The following is a 16,642-nucleotide window of genomic DNA, read 5'->3' on the forward strand; positions in this document are numbered from 1 at the left end:
GCCCATCCTTTATCCTTTGATGTCTACCTAGACCCACACATCATCCTTGGACCCATCCTTGGACCTGTCCTTCATCTTTAGACCTGCCCTTGAACCCATCCTTCCTCTCTGGACTCCTCATTAGACCTGGCCTTTGTTCTTTAGCCCATCCTCTATCCTTTGACCTGTACTTAGACCTTTCCTTTGGACTTGGACACATCCATCATCCTTGGACCCATCCTTAGACCCCTCCTTCATCTTTAGACCTGTCCTTGGACTCCTCCTGGGATTAGACCCTTGAATCCTTTGGCCCCTACTTAGACTTTTCCTTTGTACTTAGGACCTTTCTTCATTTTTAGACCCATCCTTACACCCATCCTTCATCTTTAGATCCGTTCTTGGACCCACCTTTCATCCTGGGACCCCACATTACACCCATCCTTTATCCTTTGGCCCATCCTTAGCTCCTTCCTCCATTCACCCATTTTTGGACTCCCACCTTCACCTTTAGTCCTGTCCTTGGACCCGTCCTTCATCCCTGGACCCCTCCTTAGACCCACCCTTTGATCCATCCTTCCTTCCTTGACCCCCCCTTTGTCCTTTGACTCATCCTTAGGTCCATCCTTCATTCTTGGAACCCTCCTAAGACCCATCCTTCTTCCTTTAACCCTTCCTTAGATCCATCCTTCTTCCTTTGACCCTTCCTTAGATCCATCCTTCTTCCTTTAACCCTTCCTTAGATCCATCCTTCTTCCTTTGACCCTTCCTTAGATCCATCCTTCTTCCTTTAACCCTTCCTTAGATCCATCCTTCTTCCTCTGACCCTTCCTTAGATCCATCCTTCTTCCTTTAACCCTTCCTTAGATCCATCCTTCTTCCTTTGACCCTTCCTTAGATCCATCCTTCTTCCTTTAACCCTTCCTTAGATCCATCCTTCTTCCTTTGACCCTTCCTTAGATCCATCCTTCTTCCTTTAACCCTTCCTTAGATCCATCCTTCTTCCTTTGACCCTTCCTTAGATCCATCCTTCTTCCTTTAACCCTTCCTTAGATCCATCCTTCTTCCTTTGACCCTTCCTTAGATCCATCCTTCTTCCTTTGACGCCTCCTTAGACCCATCCTTCATCCTTGGACCCCTCCTTAGACCCATCCTTATTCCTGTGAGCCCTTCTTAGATCCATCCTTCTTCCTCTGACCCCTCCTTAGACCCATCCTTCATCCTTGGACCCCTCCTTAGATCCATCCTTCATCCTTGGACCCCTCCTTAGACCCATCCTTATTCCTGTGAGCCCTTCTTAGATCCATCCTTCTTCCTCTGACCCCTCCTTAGACCCATCCTTCATCCTTGGACCCCTCCTTAGATTCACTCTTCATATTTTAGCCCGTCCTTCTTCTTCTGACCCCTCCTTAGACCCCTTCTTCTTCATCTGAGTCCTCTTTAGATCCATCCTTCATCCTTGGACCCCTCCTTAGATCCATCCTTCTTCCTCTGAGCCCTCTTTAGACCCATCCTTCATCCTTGTACCCACCCCTAGGCCCATCCCCTGACCCACCCTTCATCCCTGACCCTTGCTGGGGGGAGCTGAGCCCAAACCCTCCTCTGTCCCCAGCTGTGGCTGCCTGGCCAGATCCATGGAGCCCTCGAGGAACATCCTCTGGGAAGCATCTGGAGGTCTGCACCTTGTCACCTAGCTCAGCTTTGGGCTGGGACGAGGCTCCTCCAGCTCAAGGCAGCTGGATTTTGGATAAATTTTCCATGAATTCTCCTTATCCTGTGTTGCTGCAGCGACATTCCGGCTGTGGGTGTTTTCCTGCTGGAAAAACCTGATGGTTCAAAGTTTTCTCAATCTTCATTTCCTTCCCTTTGGCTCCACTGGCACCAAGGTGGTTTTTGGTGGGACTTTTCCAGACTGGGATGAGGATTTCCTGGCTGGGTGAGGTCAGACGTGACGTTCAGATGTGAACTGGTGATAGAGCACATCCCCAGTTTCTTCTTTTCCTTTTTCCTTGAATTATCTCCAGCTTTAACTTTTCTAGGGGGTGTTTTTCTCCATCTCACATTACAAATTCCTGACTATGGGATATTTCCTGGGGCACTTGGCCAAGTCTACTGCCCAACTGGGGCCATCAAGGCACAGAGGTGAAAAACTGAATCCCAGACCTCCAAAAACCTGGGAGCAGAGAGCACAGAGGTGAAAAACTGAATCCCAGACCTCCAAAAACCTGGGAGCAGAGGGCACAGAGGTGAAAAACTGAATCCTAGACCTCCAAAACCTGGGAGCAAAGGGCACAGAGGTGAAAAGCTGAATCCTAGACCTCCAAAAACCTGGGAGCAGAGGGCACAGAGGTGAAAAACTGAATCCCAGCCTCCAAAAATCTGGGAGCAGAGGGCACAGAGGTGAAAAACTGAATCCCAGACCTCCAAAACCTGGGAGCAGAGAGCACAGAGGTGAAAAATGAATCCTAGACCTCCAAAAACCTGGGAGCAGAGGTCTTCTCCACCATCCCCACCCCACCGAGCAGCCCGTGCTTAGACTGTGCCTCAGATTTAATCATTTAAGCTGGTCCTAAATAGGCCCTGATGGGTCATTAATTCTGCTGCTCTGCAACCTTGATAATAATGATGTTTCCCCTTGTAGCAATTCTCATCCACCTGGTGGATCGATGATTTGATGTTCTGCATGGGCAGGATTCAGGAGAGCATCCAGGCAGCTCCTCTGCCATTCCAGTTCTGGAGAGGCAGGTGGGCTCCTGACATTGGGCATGAGCAGGAGATGGATGTTTGCAGAGCAGGTGGAGGCAGCAGGACGTTGCCAAGGTGTGGAAATAATCCATATGGAGCAACTTCCCAAGGTGGGCACTGGCACCTGGCTTGTCCCAGCCCTGGGGTGGCAGCAGGAGCAGGGCAGTGCCCGTCCCCTGGGCCTCACCTCAGATCTTGGGGTCAGTTTTGGGTCCCTCATGACAAGAAGGACATGGAGGGGCAGGGAACGGAGCTGGGAAGGGGCTGGAGCCCCAGGAGAGGCTGAGGGAGCTGGGAAGGGGCTGGAGCCCCAGGAGAGGCTGAGGGAGCTGGGAAGGGGCTGGAGCCCCAGGAGAGGCTGAGGGAGCTGGGAAGGGGCTCAGCCTGGAGAAAAGGAGGCTCAGGGGGACCTTGTGGCTCTGCACAGCTCCTGACAGGAGGGGACAGCCGGGGGGGTCGGGCTCTGCTCCCAGGGAACAGGGACAGGAGGAGAGGGAGCGGCCTCAGGCTGGGCCAGGGCAGGCTCAGGGTGGATTTTGGGAACATTTCTGCATGGAAAGAAAGGGTGGTCAGGGTGGCACAGCTGCCCAGGGCAGTGCTGGATCTCCATCCCTGCAGGGATTTAACAGCTGTGTGGATGTGGCACCTGAGGACAGGGGTGGGCTCCATGATTTCAAAGGTCTTTTTAAACCCAAAGGATTCCATGATCTCCACGCTGTTATTTATCCTGAAAACAGAGCCCAACCTGGAACTTCAGTGAGAGGGAGAGCGTGGCAGTGCAGGAATTGGGAGAGCAAAACGAGCAGCATCTCTCCATGTGCTTCCAAATCCTCCCCCTGGTTAATCTGGCTGCCGCTGCCGGGCTGTGGAGCTGTGCACAGCCCCTGGAATGTGTCCAGCTCCCTCAAAGGATGCTTTGCACACCGTGAGGTGACAGTGATGAGTGGCCCCCGTACCAACCTGGCTCTGTGCTGGAATTATCCCACTGCTCCGGGCTGTGGCGCTCCTTAGGAGCGTCATTAATGTTAATTACGGCCCTGCTATTCCATCCAGAGCGCTGGAGCTTTACGGTGCTCAGAGGAGAAACTTCTCACCGTGTCCTTTAATGAGGAGTTGAGGCTCCTTCCAAAGCCAGACGGGCGTGAGGATGAATTTAGATAAGGATTAACATCCTGGAAGGTGGCACCGCGTTCCTGGTGCTCGGTGTGAGGGCACAGAGAGGGCAGGGGCTGTGGGCAGGGGCTGGGGTGGTGGCCAGGACAGGGACAGACCACTGATGGTCGTGGCAGAGCCAAGCTCTTCCCAGCTCTGTGTTCCAGCTGGGAAGTCAGGGAGAACCTCCCCTCTTCACTTCTTTGGGGTTCAAGAGGTTGGTGGGAGCTTCTGACCCTCCTGCCACCCCAGCCCTGAGTTGCTGTGGTGGTCCAGACAGGGGCTGGGTTGGCCGAGTGCTCCAGGGGATTCCTTGGCAATAATGGGATGAAAACCAAAAGCAGGGAGTGCTCCTCAGTGTCCGGAGGAGGCCACAGAGCTGCTCCAGGGCTGGAGCCCCTCTGCTCTGGAGCCAGGCTGGAGAGCTGGGGGTGCTCACCTGGAGAGGAGAAGCTCCAGGGAGAGCTCAGAGCCCCTTGCAGGGCCTGAAGGGGCTCCAGGAGAGCTGGAGAGGGACTGGGGACAAGGGATGGAGGGACAGGACACAGGGAATGGCTTCCTATTCCCAGGGATAGATGGAATATTGGGAAGGAATTGTTCCCTGACACAGGTGCCCAGAGCAGCTGTGGCTGCCCCTGGATCCCTGGCAGTGCCCAAGGCCAGGCTGGATGGAGTTTGGAGCAGCCTGGGACAGTGGGAGGTGTCCCTGCCCATGGCACTGGGTGGAATGGGGTGAGTTCCAAGGTTCTTTCCATCTCAAACCATTCCAGGATTGTCCAGTCTGGGGTGGATCTGCCCCACCTGGCTGAGGTTGTGTTGCCTGGGGATGAGGAAACCCCCTCAGGCTGCCCCAGGGGCTGAATCCCTGTGGAAGCTCCTCCATCCAAAGGAGACTCAGCCCCAGCAGCCCTGGCTGCCCCCAGCTCACCCTCACTGCCCTTGGGTGGCCCTCAAAGAAACGTAACGGTGGCAACCAAGAAAACAGAAGGGGTTTAATGAGAAACAGCTCCAGCTCCAGGATCCTGGCAATTACCTCTTCCAGCTCCTTCCTGCCCCTGGCTGCTCCCAGGGCTGTTCCTGCAGCCCCGAGCAGGAGGAGGGCGGGGGGAAACCTGTTTGCCTCCAATTCCCTTCAAAGAATTTCCCAGCTTTATCATTTGCAGCTGTAATAAAAAAGTTCCACTTTGTGCTTGGAAAAGAGAATAATAGATCAGTCAGACTCGAGCCTGGAAATTCAGGCATCCAGGGAAGTGGGGACAGGCACTGGGATAAATATTTAACTGCTGAGGCTTTGATATGAAGGAGCTGCTTTTCCTCGGGCTGGGGGAGGGAGGAATTGTTGCCTCTTTATGAGAATGAGGAGGATAAATGCAACATCTGGAGGATATTCTGTGTTAATTCATTATCTCAGCCCCTGCTTGTTCAGGAGTGTGAACATTGTGTGGAGCTTGTTCAGGTTTGGGTGGAGAACGAAGGAATTTCAGCTTTTCAGGCAGGTTCCAAAAATCCACTGCCTTGAAAGCTGAAAATCCTTAAGAAGCTGGTGCCATCCTGAGTGCACCAGAGGGATTTGGGATGTGGGATGGCACTGGGCACGGAGCTGTGTGTTTAACCCAGTGCCAAAGGTGACCTGGTGCCTCCTTTCCTGGCTTAGATGGCTCCAGCTGGGCTGGTTTTGATCCCAACTCCCCAAGGCTGTTTGGGAACGCTCAGATTCCTTAGCCAGGGTGGGATTTTTAATGTTTATTTGGGAATCCTTGGAGAAAAAGGTCAGATTTTGTAATTTCTGTGCCAATATGGGAACAGGAAGGGAGAAGTGGCAGAAGTTCTGGAGAGGGGCTTTGGTAAGGAGGGACAGGACACAGGGAATGGCTTCCCACTGCCAGAGGGCAGGGATGGATGGGACAGTGGGAAGGAATTGTTCCCTGAAAGCACAGATTGAAGCTGTGACTGCCTCTGGGTCCCTGGGACAGTGGGAGGTGTCCCTGCCCATGGCAATGTTTGGATAAAATGATCTTTAAGCTCCCTTCCCACCAAATAATTATTGCATGAAAGAATGCCAGAGTGAATCTGAGTATTTTCTTCCTTATTTTCTTCTTTTTTTTTTTTTTTTCCTTCTGTCATTCCAAAGAATACCAGAGTGAATCCGAGGCTTTTCTTCCTGTTTTTTTTTTTTTTGCCATTCCATTGGATGCTGCTGGTGTAGGAGGCACGAGGGCAGCACTTCACCTGCTCCTTGCTCTGATTTAATCGGGAATATTGTGCAATTAAACCACTCCAAAAGCCATAAATCTTCAGGGCTGAATCCTGACCGGGGCCACGCGCTCCCGGCCAGGCAGCAGCGATCTTTAATCCTTTGCAGCTGAAATACCGATGAGAGGATTTTTATTTATTTTTTTCTCCCACTCTATTTCCCTTCCTTTAAGAGCAACGCTTGTGTGGAAATTGGTGTGTGCTGGTGAGGAGCAAAGTGGTGAATAAAACATCACCTGGCTCCAGCGGCTGCAGGGGCAGCTCCTGCCTTGTGGTTAAATTTGAAATTAAACCCATTTTAATTCTTTTCAACGGTAGTAAGAATGGAAGTGACAACACATGCTTGCAGGGCAGGTTGCTATTTACTCAATTTCTGGGTTTTTGAAGAGTTTGGAATGGAGGATGAGCTGTGCCAGAGCTGAGGAATGGTTGGGATGTCCCCTTTGGGACGAGCTGTACTCCGGGAACATCAGTCATGTGAACATTGACTCGATTTCCAGGTTTTTGAAGAGTTGGGAATGGAGGATGAGCTCTGCTGGAGCTGAGGAATGGTTGGGATGTCTCCTTTGGGATGAGCTGTATTCCAGGAACATCACTGCCCTGTGAACATTGACTCGATTTCCAGGTTTTTTAAGAGTTGGGAATGGAGGATGAGCTCTGCCAGAGCTGAGGAATGGTTGGGATGTCCACTTTGGGATGACCTGTACTCTGGGAACATCAGTCATGTGCACATTGACTCGGTTTCCAGGTTTTTGAAGAGTTGGGGATAGAGGATGAGGTCTGCCGGAGCTGAGGAATGGTTGGGGTGTCCCCTTTGGGACGAGCTGTATTCCAGGAACATCACTGCCCTGTGAACATTGACTCGGTTTCCAGGTTTTTTAAGAGTTGGGAAAGGAGGATGAGCTCTGCCAGAGCTGAGGAATGGTTGGGATGTCCCCTTTGGGACGTTTTTTGGGATCAGCCGTATTCCAGGAGCACGACCGCCCTGTGAACATTGGATTTTTGCTTCCGTGCCCCATTCCAGCACATCCTGCTCTTGCAGCCACCAAACCACCCTGGGACATCCCAGCAGGGCAAAACCTCCTTTCTGTGGGAACCCTATAAGGCCTTTCTGTGGAAATCCTGTGACATCCACGCCCTCCCCACTCCGCAGCCGCTGTCAGTCCCTGCCCTCCCCTGACGGGCCCTTTGTCCTGGTGTCTGCTCCTGGATTTCAGTGCCTGTTGAAAACCTCTATTTTTTCCCCCCAAAGCCGGTGATAAGCGTTTGACGGATCGCAGCGAGCAGGCGGGGATGAGCCATTCAGCCGGGATTGACACCTCAAGGGATTTGCATTCAACGCTTCAAATTTGCTCGGCTTTTTTTTTTTTAATTTCATTTTATTCCCCTTTTTTTTTTTTTTATCTGTCATTATATATGTAGCAAATTCCTGCATGAAATTACGGTCCCAACCGTTGGCATTCACCCATCTGAGAAGGAATTGCTCCCAGTGCTGATTTTCCCGACCTGCAGCGAGGGCTAGAATCCTGGGAATACCCACCCGGCTTTGGAGCCTTCTGGAGCAGGGAAGAGCGTGGGACAACCGTGGAGAGTGGCAAAAGAAATAGTGGGGGATGTCCAGATTTGGGGATCTGCTCCGAATCTGGCAGGGAAGGCACCCTTGGCCCTTGGGGGCATTTTCCTGCCATGCCTGGAGGGTGCTCTGGGCATCTCCCAGGTTTTGGGAGGCTCCAAGCCTCAAGATGGACCAGGTGTGGTTCTCTCTGCTCTCTCAAAATGCTTTGGGGCCAAAATAAAAAACATCAGCTCCATAATCCTGCCTCCCTTTCCTGAACAGCGTTGACTTGGGCCTTATCCCTATGGAAAATTGAAATTAGGCTGATGTTTTCCCTTGGAATTGGGATCCAGACAGAAGGAAGAGTGTTCCCCCTGCCCAGCTGGGATGGGGAATTTAGGCTGGGAGGACCAGGATGCATTTCCAACATGTTTTTCCCCACTTTGGGTAAATGAGAGGAGGATGGAAATGCTTACCTTGGACACTTCCAGGCATCCAGGAGCAGCCAGAGCTGCTCTGGGCACCCTGTGCCAGGGCCTGCCCACCCTCCCAGGGAGGAATTCCTTCCCAAAATCCCATCTAAGTCGCCCCTCTTTTAGTTTGAAATAATTTCCCTTTGTCCTGTCACTATCTCTGGAATCATGGAGTGGTTTGGGCTGGGAAGGACCTTGGAGATCATCTTAATCCAACCTGTGTAGGTGAATGGATGGATGGATGGATGGATGGATGGATGGATGGATGGATGGATGATGGATGGATGATGGATGGATGGATGGATGGATGGATGGATGGATGGATGATGGGTGGATGATGGGTGGATGGATGGATGGATGGATGGATGGATGGATGATGGATGGATGGATGGATGATGGATGGATGGATGATGGATGGATGATGGGTGGATGATGGGTGGATGGATGGATGGATGATGGATGGATGGATGATGGATGGATGGATTATGGATGGATGGATGGATGATGAATGGATGGATGATGGATGGATGGATGATGGATGATGAATGGATGGATGGATGGATGATGGATGATGGATGGATGATGGATGCATGGATGGATGGATGGATGGATGGATGGATGGATGGATGGATGGATGATGGATGCATGGATGGATGGATGGATGGATGGATGGATGGATGGATGGATGATGGATGATGGATGATGGATGGATGGATGGATGGATGGATGGATGATGGATGCATGGATGGATGGATGGATGGATGGATGGATGGATGGATGGATGATGGATGCATGGATGGATGGATGGATGGATGGATGGATGGATGGATGGATGATGGATGATGGATGATGGATGGATGGATGGATGATGGATGGATGGATGGATGGATGGATGGATGGATGGATGGATGGATGGATGGATGGAGGACAAACAGACGGATGACCCCTCATGGCAGCAAGTCCTTTATGAGGTGCCCATAACCAGCCTCATCCTCCAGCCCTGCCCCAAGGATGGGTTTTGACCCATTTTTGCCAGAGATGCCCCAAACAGGGCTTGGTTCGCTCCATGTCCCTCAGGCACTCCTTGTCCCCAAGCCAGGAGACAGGATCCCCTGTCCCTGTGAACCCCCTGTGGCAGGAAGTTTTCCATGGATGCTCCTGCTCCTTTCCAGGCTTTGGTTCCTGCCCCTCTTCCCTCAGGACAGGGATCGAGGCCATGAGGAGACAGGCAGCCAGCCCAGTCACCCAGTTGGATCCTGCTGTTTATTATTCTTTAATATTTTTTCTTCTCCTGAAGAAACAGAGAGAGGAAAAAAAATATCTCTCTGTCCAAAATCACTCATCCTTCCTAATAATGAGAGCTGTCAGCAGCCCTGCTTGGCGAGGAAATGATGCTCACAGTAAATATTTGGTCTGGAGCTGATTTATGGGTGGAAAAAACCCGAGATTAGTGCTTAATCACTGCCTTTCAGGAAGGGCTTTGGGCCAGGGTTGTGCTCGGGGGAGCTGGGGCCATGCCAGGGGAGCAGCACTGGGATTTTTGGCAGAGACCCCGTGGTTGGGTTGGGATTCAACAGCAGCAGGTGAGGGGATGGACTGGATTTGGGACCACCAGGCAGGATTAGATGGGATATTGGGAAGGAATGTTCCAGGTGAGGGTGGGCAGGTCCTGGCACAGGGTGCCCAGAGCAGCTGTGGCTGCCCCTGGATCCCTGGAAATGTTCCAGGCCAGGCCAGAGCAGCCTGGGACAGTGAAGGTGTCCCTGCTCATGTCCTTTAATGTCCCTTCCCACCCAACCCATCCCATGGCTCCATGACCGTCAGTTTGGGGCTGACCCCAAGGAGTTCCAAGTCTGGAGAGCCAGAGCTCAACTGGACCAGCCCATCCTGAGTCCAGCCCACCCAAAGAGGTCCTTGCAGCCACCCTAAACACAGCAGCAGCTTTCCTGTGTGAGGAAATAATTAACTTATTAGAGGATGGTTTAATTTTCTTCATTAAGAGGCCATTTCCTATCGCCTGGCAGGGCCAGATGTCCCCGGGCACCGCTGGGAGAGGTGGGACATGCTCCGCTCCAGGGCCTGCCCAGACTGCCGGGGAACAATTCCCAATCCCCAATACCCCATCCAGCCTGCCATTCCCTGTGTCCTGTCCCTCCATCCCTTGTCCCCAGTCCCTCTCCAGCTCTCCTGGAGCCCCTTCAGGCCCTGCAAGGGGCTCTGAGGTGTCCCTGGTGCTTCTCCTCTCCAGGTGAGCACCCCCAGCTCTCCCAGCCTGGCTCCAGCCCTTGGAGCAGCTCTGGTTCCTCCTCTGGATTTGCTCCAACAGCTCCAGGTCCCTCCTGTGCTGGGCACAGAGTTGGATGCAGTGTTCCAGTTGGGATCAGGATTATGGATGAACATTCCAGGGATCCTTGAGCTGTTGCACTGCCAGGGTGGTCTCAAAGGATCTCTGCAGATCTGCAGTGGGCTGAGCTGCCTTTCCCAGGGCTGTCTCTGCTCCTGACTCCGTGGCAGCCCGAGTGGGAGCAGCTCTGCCGTGCCAGGATCCTGCAGCCCAGCCCATCTGAGCTGCCAGTGCCACTCTGCATCCCAAATCCTTCTGGTCTGCTGCAGCTTTGGGATCATCTGAGCCAGCAGAACAACACTGGGCCTTGTCCCAGTGTGGAAAAATGGGGCAGGAGGGAGAGGCGGGCGACTCCTCCCCCCTGCTCTGCAGAATTTAATTCCTGAGGAATTTCTCCCAGTGTTTTGGGTTGTCCACACCACGGCCCTGTGCCTTGCCAAGCTGATTCCTGGGAAACTCTTGGGGTCCCTCACATTCTCCGCTGCAGCCCACCCTTGCTTGGGCCCTGTATTTGATGTAGTGACATTAAATGTGACCGTTTAGGGGATGTGACAAGGTCAAATCCTGTGGCTGATGAGCTTTTGGACTGAATTACTTTTTTCTCTCAGGAGGAAAAGCTCTGGAATGTTCCTTAATGGAAATTGCCTTTGTTTGATGGCGGGGAGGGATTGGGAATTCTCATGGGGAAGTGGGACCAATTATCACATGAAAATGATGCAACAACCTCCCCATCCCACGGGTGCCACCAGCTTGTCCCCAGCTCCTTTCCCTTCACTTTCCCCTCCTTGTTCCTCTTTTCCCTGCCAGAGTCAAGAAGAAGAACAAGCCCCTGAACCTCAAGATCCACAACAGCGTGGGGAGCTGTGAGAACATCCCGGCCCAGCGCTCCCCTCTCCTCTCCGAGCGCTCCCTGCGCTCCTTCTTCGTGGGGTACCCGCCCTTCCTGCCCTCCACCCCGCCCGTCCACACCGACGCCACCTTCTCAGCAAGTAAGTGCCCGTGGCGCCCTCGGATCCCTCCTCCAAGGGCTGGCAGTGCCAAGCAGAGGATGGGGCTGGGCAGTTTTGGAGTCAGTGGTTTGGAGGATGTTGGTTGAGCATCGTGGAATGAGCCCAGCCCTTGTGGAGGTGCCTCATGTTGGTGTTTAGAGATCTGTGGGTGTTTCTGGGCAAAGATAGCCCCAAAACTGGGTTATTTCTGGTATTTGGGAAAGCCATGAGGTTTCTGTGCTGTCTGAGTTGGTGGATCTGCCTGGTTGTCACCTAAAAGTGACTTTTGTGAGGGCTGCTTTGTAAACCTTTGTGGTTTCACCTCCCCTGCTTGCTGGATGTGGAGCTGATGTGGAGTTTTGGGAAGCCAGTCCTGGTGCAAAGCCCATGGAGCTGATCCCAGCAGCCAGTCCTGATCCCACCTGACAGGGCTTTGTCCTCTCCCAGGAGATACTGGTGGTGGCACCCACTGGGTGGGTTTGGCTCCATGAGCTCACCCAGGTCTGGGAGGAACAGCCTGACCCTCATTTCCTGGTCCCAAACCAGCGCTGGCATTAATTCCACAGGGATTGAAACTTTTCCAAGCCAGGCGTGGCTCTTGGCCCAAGAAGAACTTCCCTGGAAACACATGGCAGCTGCTGGGAGTGATTCCCAGCCAAGTTCCCTTTGCCTCTTGTTCCTCAGCTAAAACTTCCTCCAACTCCACACCCAGGCTGGGTTTCTATCCATCTCCCTTCCCTGGATTTTTCCCTTGTTTTGTCTTCCTGGCTTGTTTTGGGGTCTTCCACTCATTCCTCCTGCTCAAGAAGCAGGCTGGAGAAGGTTTTGCAGCCAAAGAAGAGTTTGCAGCTAATTCCCTTTCCTTTCCTTTCCTTTCCTTTCCTTTCCTTTCCTTTCCTTTCCTTTCCTTTCCTTTCCTTTCCTTTCCTTTCCTTTCCTTTCCTTTCCTTTCCTTTCCTTTCCTTTCCTTTCCTTCCCTTCCCTTCCCTTCCCTTCCCTTCCCTTCCCTTCCCTTCCCTTCCCTTCCCTTCCCTTCCCTTCCCTTCCCTTCCCTTCCCTTCCCTTCCCTTCCCTTCCCTTCCCTTCCCTTCCCTTCCCTTCCCTTCCCTTCCCTTCCCTTCCCTTCCCTTCCCTTCCCTTCCCTTCCCTTCCCTTCCCTTCCCTTCCCTTCCCTTCCCTTCCCTTCCCTTCCCTTCCCTTCCCTTCCCTTCCCTTCCCTTCCCTTCCCTTCCCTTCCCTTCCCTTCCCTTCCCTTCCCTTCCCTTCCCTTCCCTTCCCTTCCCTTCCCTTCCCTTCCCTTCTCATTTCCCTCACTTCCCTGGCTGCTGGGAATGTTTTCCAGGCCTGCTGGGAGCTGGGTTTCCCCAGCTGGTTGATCCCTGCTGGGAGGTTTTGGGTCCTTGCAGGATCAACACCCGTGTGGGAATTATCCAAGCAGGGCAGATGTTTGTTTGCAGGAGCAGAATCATGGAATGGTTTGGGCTGGAAGGGAGCTTGAGGCTCATCCATTTCCATGGGCAGGGACACCCCCCATTAGAGCAGGTTGCTCCAAACCCTCCCTGCATCCCGAGGATTCCCTGTCCCCATCCTTGTGGTGGCTCAACAGCCGAGCTCTCCACAGTATCCCATCCCGATGGGTTTTTCTAAAAATCCCTTTTCCTCCTGTGGCAGCAGCGTGGCAGCACCCAGATGCTCTGTGGGATTGCTGTGGAATTACTTCCCTAAGCACAGAAACACAAAAATTGTTGTTGTTGTCAGCTGGAGATGGGTGAGGCCCCGTCCCACCCCGGCTGTGTCTCCATGATTTCTCTTTCACAACCTTGCTGCTCGTTCCCACCTGAGTCATCCCTGGCCCGGGTCAGGAGCGGGTTTGGATGCTTCCCTCTGATTTTTAACACCCCTTTATCCTGATGGGAATGGATTTTCACCAAGGGAGCTGCAGAAGGAGCCTCTTCCTCTGGCAGCACAAATCTGCCTGGGGAAATCACAGGATCAGGGAATATCCCGATCATTGATCCATCCCCTGGCCCTGCCCAGACCCCACCAACCCCACCCTGTCCATCCCTGGCAGTGCTGCCCAAAGGCTCCTGGAGCTCTGGCAGCCTCGGGGCCGTGCTCATTCCCTGGGCAGCCTGGGCAGTGCCAGCACCTCTGGGGGAAGAACCTTTCCCTGAAAACCAACATAAATCTCCCAACACAGCTCCAGCCGTCCCTTCTGCTGCCACGGGGAGCAGAGACCCCTCTGCCCCTCAGGAGGAAGTTGTAGAACTGCTGTAATGTGGCCTCCAGGGATGTCCCCTCCCTGCCCAGCCCTGTGTGGCACCTCCATCACATCCACTGTGCTGCTGCCCTGGCCGTGTCCCTGGGGGATTCTCCCGAATCCCGATCCTGCAGTTTATGGTGTTGAGCATGGGCAGGATCCCAACCAGGGATGGCCAAGTGACAATGGAGATGCCACCAGAGCTCCTTGAGCCCCCCCAGCTCCTGGAAGAGCCCCTGCAGGGCTGACCTCAGGTAGGTTTGGTGGACAAGGATCCAGGAAAACGTCCTGGTCGGGATGGGGGTCCCAGAGCCTGAATCCAGCTTTTCTTCTGCAAAGCACCAGGCTGGACCCAAGGACGTGACAGTGGCGCTGAAGGTGACGTGGGGAAGCATCCAGTGACATCCAGACCATGCCCCCTGCCCCTGGTCACCCCACTGCCAGCCCTGGGGTGGCTCTGGGTGGGGGGACACTTCTCCTTAATGCTGTCCCAGCCCCAACCACCTCCAGGATGGGACTTCCCAAAGGGAACCTCCTTTCTTTGGGGATCACCAGGGGTTCTCTCCTCCCTGACCCTGCTCTGCCATGGCACAGCTGGCAGCTCCCTGCAGCCACATCTGGCCACAGCTGGCAGCGAGGCTCCGGAGGGTTCCCACCCCGGCAGCAGTTGGGGGGCACAGTTTTGTCTGGATAAGCCTAACTGAGGCTGCAAGGCTGGGAACTGGGGGGGAAATCCCGATGTCAGGCTTGAAGCCAGCTGAATGTGAGGTGTGAGCTGGGGAAATGGGATTGTCACGTCCCCCTGGGTTCCAAGGGGACTCTTTCCTTACTGGAGAGATGCTCTGGGAACAGCTCCTGCTTTGGATGATCCCCTCTGCTGGATCCACCCTGGATCATCCTTCCACCCATTGAACCTGCCTGTGATCCACAGGGTTGGAAGGGACCTTAAAGGCCACCCCATTCCAACCCCCAACATGGACAGGGACACTTCCCAAATTCCGTGTGGAATATCTGCCACGTGCACTAACGGAGGGAGCAGGTGACTGCCTTTGTGCCTTGAATCCTGCATGGACTTCTCTCCTGGGGAGGGAAAGCTGCTGGAGCAGCTGCTCTGGGATCTCTCCCATCCTATTTCAGCCCTAAAAACAGCACGAGCAAGGCCTGAGACGTCTCATGAGGGGACTTTGCTGCAGAGCATCTCCTTGGGGTTCTTGGCTCCCAGCTGGGACCACCTGGGGAGCAAGCCCAGGGTGGTGGGGAGACACTGGGACAGTGTCCCTGGAACTGCCACTGGCTGAGACACTGGGACTCTGCCACTGCAGCTGGCACAGGGTGCCCAGAGCAGCTGGGGCTGCCCCTGGATCCCTGGAAATGTCCAGGGCCAGGCTGGATGGGGCTGGGAGCAGCCTGGGACAGTGGAAGGTGTTCCATGGGGGGTCTGGATCATCTTTAAGATCCCTTCCAGCACAAACCATTCCATGGATATTATGATTTGTCTCTGCACTGGGATTTTTGCCTGGTGGTTGAGATATTCCTAATCCTGGATATCTTCTGCTGTTGAACTCTTTTGGGAAGAGGCTCCACCCTGGTGTCTCCTCTTAATCTCTCCATGGGACTCACCCACCTTGGGAGTGTTTTGGTGACGTTTGGGATGTTTGGGATAAGTGCAAAGCCTCCTGGCCGTTTCTTGGCTCTGCAGAGGCTCATCTGGGATTCTTCCCCAGCCCACTGCCATCGATTTTCTCTGTCCCATTCATAATGGGAACGTGTTTGCTGTAGTAGTGTTGGATTATGCTCTTTTCTGAGCACTCACTACAAACCCATTTCCTACACAGTAGGAGAAGGAGGGTTTGTTTATCGGGCTGCCTCCGTGATGGATAACGTGCCCCCGCCAGCTCCTGCTATCCAGGCAGGGACCAGGAGATGAGGAAGGGACAATTGTGACAAAACACCCCCCGTGCCTGCACTTCAGCACCGCTGCCACCCCTGGGAGGTGCTCCAGGTGTCCCTGCAGAGGGTTTGGTGCTCTCTGAGGGCATCAGCAGATGGAGAGGAGGGCGCAACCCCAAACCAATGAAACAGGGAAGCTCCAGGTGCTTTCCTCCATGCAGGACACGGCCGGGCGCCCCAGCTGGGAACCGGCCGGAATTCAGGGGATGGCAGCGGGGGCAGCACCGTCACCTCCGGGTGCCACTCAGGCTGTCACAGCTGCCTGTCACCGCCGGGGAGCGGGCTGGCAGGCTCCGCTGCCGTGTCGCCTGTCAGGGACGCGCCGGAGGTGGCTGTCACCCTTCTCCCGGCTCTCCTGCTGGCACAGCTGATCCCATCAAGCGCGGCTGTTGATTTTGGGATGAGCTGTGCCGCGCGGAGCAGGAGCCCTGACCTTTGCTGGAGCGGCGGAGGAAAACACGGAGGTGTCGGAAGGAGGGTGGCATTCCCTGGCACCGCGGCTGGGCTGGCACCGGGCAGTGCCACCACAGCGGGAAGCGGGTTTTGGCTTTTGGGAACCCCTCGGGATGGGGTGGCTGACCGGGGGAAGCCTCCATGGGGCTGCCACCCTGCGAAATGCCACTTGTGCCCAAGGAAATGCCAGCTCGGAGCGGGAGAGGGCGGAGGGGGAATTAGGTGAGGGGAATTACGGCCGGGAGAGTTCGGATCTTTGAGGCTGCTGGTGATAAAGGTTTTAAATAATGACTGGCACGGGGGCAGCTCCGGGGCGCTGGAGCGGGCAGAGAGAGGGAGGATGGGGGGAGAAGGAGGATGGGGGAGAAGGAGGATGAGGGAGAAGGAGGATGAGGGAGAAGGAGGATGGGGGGGAGAAGGAGGATGGGGGAGAGAAGGAGGATGGGGGAGAGAGGGAGGATGGGGGAGAAGGAGGATGGGGGAGAAGGAGGA

General features: G+C 54.2%; 1 protein-coding gene across 3 annotated transcripts in view; it reads left to right on the plus strand.

Moving 5' to 3' along the window:
- Positions 1-16,642, plus strand: part of KSR2 (kinase suppressor of ras 2) — an 84,125-nt gene that overhangs the window by 23,096 nt on the left and 44,387 nt on the right. For all 3 annotated transcript variants that reach the window (XM_041719439.2, XM_041719441.2, XM_041719440.2), the window contains exon 5: positions 11,306-11,487. In XM_041719439.2, coding sequence (XP_041575373.1) covers positions 11,306-11,487 — 182 coding nt within the window. The remainder of the gene's footprint in view (positions 1-11,305; positions 11,488-16,642) is intronic.

This window comes from Taeniopygia guttata, chromosome 15 (assembly GCF_048771995.1).
Source record: "Taeniopygia guttata chromosome 15, bTaeGut7.mat, whole genome shotgun sequence".
NCBI classification, from domain to species: Eukaryota; Metazoa; Chordata; class Aves; order Passeriformes; family Estrildidae; genus Taeniopygia; species Taeniopygia guttata.